Source organism: Morone saxatilis, unplaced genomic scaffold (assembly GCF_004916995.1).
Source record: "Morone saxatilis isolate NCDOM2014 unplaced genomic scaffold, NCSU_SB_2.0 Contig14, whole genome shotgun sequence".
NCBI lineage: Eukaryota > Metazoa > Chordata > Actinopteri > Moronidae > Morone > Morone saxatilis.
The window spans coordinates 20,889,167-20,898,260 of NW_023339696.1; the positions used below are offsets into that span (position 1 = coordinate 20,889,167).

The 9,094-nt window shown below is 40.4% G+C and overlaps 1 protein-coding gene across 1 annotated transcript; it reads right to left on the reverse strand.

Annotated features, from left to right (window-relative positions):
* Positions 1–1,654: 1,654 nt before the first annotated feature.
* On the reverse strand, positions 1,655–7,510 carry LOC118323426 (ectonucleotide pyrophosphatase/phosphodiesterase family member 7-like). The gene is made up of 6 exons (XM_035655391.1): positions 7,202–7,510; positions 6,628–6,773; positions 5,635–6,264; positions 3,929–4,163; positions 2,266–2,389; positions 1,655–2,041 (listed from the first exon to the last, which is right to left on the reverse strand). Exons 1-6 carry the CDS (start codon positions 7,434–7,436, stop codon positions 1,984–1,986), a joined length of 1,428 nt encoding a protein of 475 aa, XP_035511284.1. The 5' UTR covers positions 7,437–7,510; the 3' UTR covers positions 1,655–1,983.
* Between the last annotated feature and the right edge of the window lie 1,584 nt (positions 7,511–9,094).

The following is a 9,094-nucleotide window of genomic DNA, read 5'->3' on the forward strand; positions in this document are numbered from 1 at the left end:
AACAAGCTCAACAAAAGAGACATAAACTACTATTTATTTCAGCATCCTATTGTCTACTGTCTACACATGTTATTGTTTATATATGCGGGTAAACAAATAAAAAACATGCATATATATAGGCTATATAGGCTATATATATGCTATATATATAGTGTGTGTGTGCCTGTAGATAGTACACACATATATACATATGAAAATGGTCCAAAGTCTACAGCCTGAATTTGCTTAGTGAGATCAATTTTTTAAATTTTTTTTAAATATACTGACGATATATTTTTGATGCCAAACATTTTGGTTTCGCCATTTTCATTTTGGTCCGTTGTCTTAAAGGGTATGTAAACGTCAATTTATTGATATTTATTTTCTCTTGTATTTGTTTACATGCTTGGCCAATAAAGCTTATTCTGCTTCATTAATATTATTAACAAAAGTGATGAATTGATAGATACACGAGTCAGCTCGGTGGTCCAAACCTTTGTTTTACTCTACTACTACTCATAATATAAAATCTATTTATTCTGATCAGTGGGTCTGTTTTTAACAATGCTCATTTGTAAACAGAAAGTAAGAATTGTAATTGAGCCAGAGTTAGATTGATGGATTGATTTGTTTATCTGACTGTCCTGTGCCATATGGTGCCCAGCCCATCTGGGGTTACAGCAACAACAAGCAGCCAGAATGCTCACATGAAAAAAGCCAAGACAGAAATGTCCTCATTAAGGATCCAACCCAACACACTATCTGCCTACCTCCGGGACCAGTTCTGCCAGTGCTCATGGATCTTATTGTATTCCTATTCCACTGTGAATTATTCCTGAAAATAAAAAGTACATTAGAAAGAGAGAATATTGTAGAAACCTCTCTGTTCCCCATTCCATTTAAAGATCTTTTTGGTTAGCCTTCCTCCAAATTTAATCTGTTGTCCCAGGCCAGATGTTAACAATACACCTTAAACATAATGTAAACCTTATTTCTTATCAATATTGAATATAGCCCAATACACAAAATAGCAGTATTTGGTAGGAAATGTGCTTTAACTTTAACAGTTTAGTTATTTCTGGCTGTGTTAGCCAGCAAACCAGCTTGTAAGTTGATTCAAATAATAATAATGTAGAAACATGCTGTAAATTGTTTAATGTAAATATTTATAATGGCTAATAAGTTAATTAACTTAATGAGAGGGAGATTTGTAGGAATAGTTCAGCTACTGTGTGACATCCATTAGTCAAAGCATATGCCACAAAACGTACTTAAAAAGTAACACAGCCTTATAGAAACGTTGTAATGTAATGTAATATTTGTAGCAGCCTGTTGTACACAGTATATATTTCGAGTAAATAAAACAACACACAAATAAAATAAAGGTGTTTGGAGAAATCCCACGAATGTATCGAGCTTAGTCTTATTTTGAAACTCGTAACCGGAAGTGTGGTGCTTCCGTGCGTAACTTGACACACTGCACGAAGAGAGGCGGGCAAATGAGAATGTGGCTCTACACCATGACCCTCAGCAGCCACCGTCCTCCGACCGAAACATGTTTGCTTGTTGTAGTAGAGACAGAAAGCTCACACAGTGTAAAGACTCCTCAGGTCAGACCTTAAAACACAGTCAAAGCGTTTAATCCATTAATAATATCCAAGCCTTTTATTCAGGGTTACTCACGGTGGAGCAGTTATGACCTCATAAACACAAGTCAATGTAATTACATGGTACTTCAACTGTACTTTAAACATCAATTACAACACGCTGTGAAACACACACATAATAATACACACACAGCCTTGTTTACTCACGCACTGCATCATTTCTACCAAACAAAATACTACACACAATAAACAAAAACTGAGATGTGATCTGTTTGTTTATTGAGTTCATTTCATCCCCAGAACTGTGCTCTCTGGTTCTTGTGCATTTCCTCAGGTGGGATAAAGAGAGTCATTGTGCCTCAGAGTGTAGCATCAAGCTTTATTTCCTGTGTGACGGTCAGAGCGAAGTTTGTTTGGTCGTTTCTTTTTCTGGAAGAGGTTCTGAACTCCCCGATCTGAAACACAGACAGAATAAATTCATGATAATTATTATAGTCCATCAGCTTTAAGCAGAACGGTGTGATTGTTTTACCAAAAGTCAATAGTTAAATCATTTTTGTGTGTGTTTTTGATGTAACTACAGTGGAATCAGATAAATAAATCATGACATTAATATCAATATTTAAACCATATTCTTGAAATATAGTTCCTCCCCGTATTGCCCATGCTCAGTCGTTACCTTTTCCTCTCACGCTTGTTCTTGAGCACTTTGTGGGATGTCATCACGATAAAAACTACAACGAGAAACCCTGCCACTGCAGCCAGTCCAGTGAAGACATTTTGCAGAAAATTCACATCTGCAGCTGAAACAAAACAGAAAATACAGAGAGGACACGTTCACGACTTGGTGCTGGATATTGGACATCTGTAAAGGCCCACAGTGGGATTTTAATACTTTTCCCCCTAAAAGTATCTGGATTTTCAAAACTGTAAAACATACAGCAACCAAAGTACTGCCTCTTCTCAGGCACGGAATCACATAAACTAACCACATGGTGGCGCTTTGACTACTTTATTCTGTTCAGGAACTACTTCACTGTGTAGACACATTGCTCGCCACAAGAAGAGCCTCTTCACTGTGAACTGCAGCTATCAGTGGAATCACTGCCTTGCAGCAGGAAACACAACTTTGTGTGTGTGAGGACAAATTCCAACAGTGAAAATCAGAAAAACTAAACTACACAAAGAGCCTAAGGAATAAAGTAGCATACAAAGGAAACATGCAAATAAAATACAATTACCTAACAGTTATAGTTCTGTACTTAAGTAAATAAACCTCTTCAGGTCAGATATTGCAGCCCAATATAAAATCTAAAACTCAATACAATACACAAAATGATGAGCTGCGTAATCTAAAATTCATGCAATACAATTAAACAAGTTACTACTCATCCTGGTACTAAGTAAGACATTAGTGATTACTACTGTTAATATTCATACATATTTCTTTGTGACCAATCCAGTTAAAGAAAATGAAATAAAGGGATCAGAGGTAGACGGACTATATCTATTTTTGATTAGAAAACTTAAAGAATGAGTCTGATGATATTCTGCATCTTTCTTATTGTCAAAAATTCCCATTAAAAGACCCAAACCAACACTGAATGTATCTGTAAGCAAGTATTGTGTGTCTATTAAAGCCTGATCTATCTCTTTCCTCGGAGCTTCACAGCTCCATTGTTGTTCAAAAACTGTTAAAAACACATCAGTGAGCCACACTGGGTCACATGTTCCTTCATTACCATGAACACACTGTAGTGTAGTGTAGAGTCAGACCTACAGACACCCTCCTGCTGCCATAAATACTCTCTACATTTAAGGTTGAGTGTCAATTCGCAGCTGAAAATAGTCCCAAACAAATGCTCTATTTCCTCCTGTTTGAGTCATGTTGTTTACTACAGTGTCCAGCTGAGCCTTTAAAAGAAAAACAATCTTTTTATCTCTCAGACTATTTATTTCTTCAGTTGGAGCCAAAGGGCTTTAGTGTGACAGACCAGGTAGAAAAGTTAGAAAATACTGAGAGACGAACTGAGACATTGTGGATTTGGTTGTATTTTTCAACAATAAGAAAAATATCCAGTATTTCCAGAATTGTCCTTTAATTATTTAATGTCAGACACTCGGCATCAGATCCTTAGTTCCTTTCTTAGAATCTTTCCAAACTTACCACGCGCAATGCCAGATCTACTTTTCACTTTTAACCTACAGTAGCTCTATGTCTGATTTGGACATATGTGAAGTCGGAAATGATGGATGAATGCCCCAGTAACAAAGGAGCAGGTGTTGGAGCGACACACTTTGGAGGCCACAGGGAGAAAGTCATTAGTCTGATGTAAACTCACCCCGAGTAGCAGCGCTGGTCACCAGCATGCGCCTGGTGGCGTTCAAGTGGCCGTCGTTGACCTCCGGCTGGATGCCCAGGATGTGACACATCAAGGGGTAGATGTTCACCGTCTCAAAGGGCCCCACCTCCAGGTTCTTGTGAAACGCTGGACCCACTGCCCTGAAGAAGGCCTTCATGTCCATCTCCTGGTTGTTAAAGCCGTGCTCACCCTTGTTGAACTGAACCGGGAAATACTGCAAGGACACGCAGATGTGGATAAATTAACGTGCGTGACCCAGTTTGTTCGATTCAATTAGACTGTAACTTTTATGAGCCAGTGGTTTTAGCAACATGACCTCATCAACAAGAGAGTTCACACATCCTGGCCTACTCTCCTTCAGTCAGCAGAGGGGGGTATTGGCCAAGTGAAGGAGACCTTTCCATACTGTAGAATGAGCCCGTTTTCTGTCTGACTATCAAACCATGACAGTGGCTAAATGAGAATTTAAATCCATCTTTAAAATGTCCATTTTCGTAAAATACACGAATGTCTTTGATAATGTTGTAATATATATTATGTTTGTTACCAACAAAATGTGATAACAAATGTCTGTCTTTCTGTTATCTTTTAGCAATTATGTAACAGTCTCAACATGCTTATCCTTCCCTGACATCGAACTGAAACGAGATTAAGTGGCCATAAAGGAAGTGAACAAAGAGCCAGGTAATACAGTCCTGATCATGGCCGGTCATAACCTATAGACTTTAGATAACTCCTTTCATCAGTGGTTTCACACGACTGATTTCTTTTCTCATATTCAGCATCTGAAAACATTTTATGATTTAATTATTTTAGCCTTTAAATGAAGTTATGATCTGATGGCTCTCAGTGCTGACTGACACATTCAGCAAGAAGTTACCTCGCAGTTGAATGACTGAGTGGAGCCAAATGAAAATGCTAATTTTGAATTTTGAGGCATGAATATCTTCATGAAGCATTTGAGAGCCATGCATGTCATCAGCCAGCCCTGGATTATCCCGAGGACGTGTAAATGCATTTGATTAAAATTGTAATGTCCTAAGATTAAAATTGAATTCCTTGTTTCTGGTTTAAAAGAAAGTTTCACCAATCCCTATGAGCAAAATGCAACTGCTAATTTAAGTATGTATGTAGTCAAGACTAAAGGATATTTCTCTAATAAACAAGATAGCACGTATTGTTAACCTGGCTAATTATCTTTACATGCGCTTGTCATTTGATTTCTTGATAAGCACTTTATTGGTCATAATCAGGTAAATCACTGACTGTTGTTAATACATTACCAGCACCATTACAGCATGGCATGTAAATGCAGCAGCTTTTGTAATGTAATTTCACATTTTGCTGCTGTTTTAAAGTTGCACTGTGCAACTTTGACACGTTGATCGGGAGCAAATGGCGACCTGAGGTAACCATTTACTTTAAAGGGTAAATCAATAGGACTTGCAGTGGGCAGAAAACTGCTGCTGCACATCTCTTTGTGGTTTCAAACTTTTTCCGGCATGTTTCATTTCTGGCCAAACCCAAGGTCAGCGGATGTCAGAGAAAACATGATCTGACATGTCTGATGACCGCCGCAGCTGCTCACTGATTGGATAACAGTGAACAGTTGCCTTACAGGTCTCTCTGACAACCAGCTCTTAAGCTATAGATATAAAGATAATAAAGAAAATCTGCCAACGCACCCCATTGATTAGGTACCCGGGGTCAGCCCATAAAATGATGGGGAGGATACGATCATTTTTGGAGAAATGGAGACACTCTGGCATCTCCTCCTTCTTGTACACATGGAGGTGTGGATGGCCCCCCTTCAAGGCATTGTAAACCTTCTCCAGCTTGCCCGGCTTTGGCAACAGCATTGCCGAAGGGCCATAATCCACCAGGTGGAAGGACACGTCGCTGAATGAGAAACCCGGGATCTTGGACAGGGTGATCTCTTCCACCAGGCCGTTGCGGTACACCGTGGACATGCCATGGTCTGACGTGATGATGATGTTTAGGCGGTCGGTCAGCCCGTGTTGTTCAGCTGAGTGTCGAATGTAGCCGACCGTCCGGTCCACTTGCTTCACCATCTCCTGGCGCTGCGGGGAGTCGGGCCCGTATCTGTGGCCTGTGCCATCTGGCTCACCAAAGTACAGGGATACAAAGTCCAGACCCTCATCCCTGAACCAGCCCATCACCTTGTCTGCGTTCTCTCGCCAGGCGGTCTCGTTCTTGTAGTTGTAAAGCAATGGCTCCACTTCCCGCACCATAGCAACCTGTCCCTGGTAACTGGAAGCTGTGCCAGGAAAGTGAAGAGAGCCAGCTTTTAGGCCCTGGAAAGATAGAAAAAGATATGCATTAACATCACACACATAAATATGACACATGTACTTGGCATGTTTTCAAGCATCTGTTCATACTGAGGGTCAACTTACAAGGAAACCAAATCAGTAAGTTGCTGGGTTTTCATTCAGTTACTTAAAAATCTACAGTTGTACTTTTTAGGTACAGCAGCTGTTATTTGCATGCAGTTAGCGTCTATGTCTGCAAAATAATTTGCAATATAACTGCACCGATCTGCCTGAAATTATTCAGCAGGCTTTCAGAGGTGTTTTGTTAAGAGAAATGGTTTCTTGTGCTGTAAACAGCAAAACAGTCTCTCACAGTGATAAGATAGAAAATTGTGCTGCACAGACCTGTCTCTGCACCGTGATCCAGATAGGCAGAGTGCCATTGTCCCACCACTCATTCACAAACTGAGTCTGATAGTAAGGCTTTTTCTCAGTGGTGGTTGTGTTGAACCACATGTTGTGGATTACCCCGTGATTTTCAATGTAGCGGCCTGCAGAAGAGAATCACTGTCAGTCTGCTTGCACTCATTATTCATAGCGTGACACATTCACATTAAAAATTCTATCAACTTAACGGGCTGAGTGGCATGACGCTTTTGGACAAGGTCTTATGACCAACTTCGGAGATTAGAGGAATTTAATTTCAAGGAAGTTAAATTTCTTTTTAGCTGGCACTGATGATTTGAGAGTCAAAATAAGAAAGGGAGCACAGAATTCTTCCCTCAGTCATCCAAGCATAATTATCTTACTCAGCTATAAAAGCTGTTGGACCCTGGGACATTCAATTACAACTAATTCCTTTTTCCCGTGGCTTTTTTCAACCCTTCCAAAGTAAACTCAGAGCGGTTTCCTATTCCGCCATGATATGCAGATCCCCCTGCCAACCGGAAGCACTGTTGTAGAAAATGAAACACTTTACCTGTCAAGAGGGTGAAGTGTGAAGGACTGGTGACAGTGAGGTAAGGAGGTGTGACATACAGAGCTTTGACTCCATCCTTGGCCATTTTGTCGAGGTTTGGCGTGTCCACATCCCGGTCGTAATCCCATCGGAAACCATCGAAGGAGATCAGCAGCACCTTCTGTCTCTGTTTGTTTGCCGGGGCTCCGACGATGGACGAGGCCCAGAGGAGGCACAGACCTGCAGTCCAGAGCATGTTGAACACAGACACTTCACAGATCCTAACTGACTCTCTCCTCCAGCTGAAACGCTCATTTACAAGAAGATCCACCTCTTCTCATCTCACCTGAGCTCTCTGAAGCTAACACCGTCAGAGCAAAGTTTCACCAACTTATCTTATCTCATAGATTGGACAGACTTTATCTCAGCACTTTCTGCGTGAGGCCTGATGATGTTTATGAGCCAATTTTACGGCTGGGAGTTGTGTTCACAGTGAATTTCCCCCCCTGTTTTGCTCTTGAGGACTGGCAGTAAACCAGATTAATCTCTCTGGGCATCATGGCTGTTTGTTTCCCCCTAACCCGCTCGTTGATGCTGTCTTTCTGTTTGTCTGCCCGTCTGTGTGTCGGAGTTTCCTTGTGAATCACTGACAATGGGGGAATGACACTTTGATGGGTTTCACCTTGAGTTGGGATGGAGCATGATTGATCTGACACCAGGAAAATGAAGAGGAAAATGAGAGTATATATCTCTTCGTCAGCTGGCAGTGGTCCCTCGGGAAGAAAAGACCCTAATAGACATATTCATTTTAATAACTCTAATGTGTACATTAGCCCCAGGATATTGTTAAAAACTCTACATTGATTTTTTTTCAGCAATTGCCACGATGGTGGACAAACTGTTAAAAGGTGAACTTAGTGTTTCAGCTTAGATCATACTCATTCTCATCATGCTTATATATATCACTGCATTGTGATGTAACCTTATCAACGTCCATCAAATTGCTTGACGAGCGAACTCTTCAAATTTGTTCTTTATTGTGTGTGTCCTTGGCAGAGGTTCAAGGGAATTGTCCAATCTTTATGGAGATAAGGGATAACATTCATCAGCTTTCATTTACCTCATTCATATTCATTAGCTTTCTCATATTAACTCTATCCGTTCGTCATCCACTGTCAGCAAGATTTGGAGGAGTGTTTGGACTGCTGAGACTGGTGCAAGTCTCAGATCTTTGCTATGAGAACTTTATCAAACACACACACTCTGAACTTGAGGGGCAAGCAAACTTTATCTGACCCTCTCAGTCCTGCACAGAATTTCCACTGGGTGTGTGAGGGTTTTCTGCCTTTAGCACTCCCTGCTGCCCATACACAACCACTGCACTATGCCTTCCCCAGATGGAAAGCCAAAACAACTTAATCAGTTTGAGCCAGAGCATGCACACTAGCAGTATTAGGAACATGGTATTTCACAGGCTGAAGATTCACTATTCTCTTTACCTTTTATATCTTTGGTCCATATGTATAAGGGTTTACATCCTCGGAACATCAGTAAATCCTCTGAGGTTTTAAACATGCATACTTCTTCTGAATCTGTCACTACAACCCAAACTAGTCTTGAACTTAAGTTTGAGTTTTCGGTCAGAATCATCATATACATTTTAAGATCAAGCATCACAACAGTACCATATAGTGAACATACAGTACACACAAGGTAAACCATCCAATCAGGGGAAGAATTAGTTCAAATGGTAAATGAATACCATCAAGGTTAGTCGGTACAGAGTCCGAAAATTAGAAAAAGGCAACACCAGGTGTGTAATAAAGCATCAATATTCACAGTTTATTGAATGCGTGAATCTACGGTGCCTGGAATAACCTCAAGCTGTCGTATACCATATGGGCAGTTTTTTTT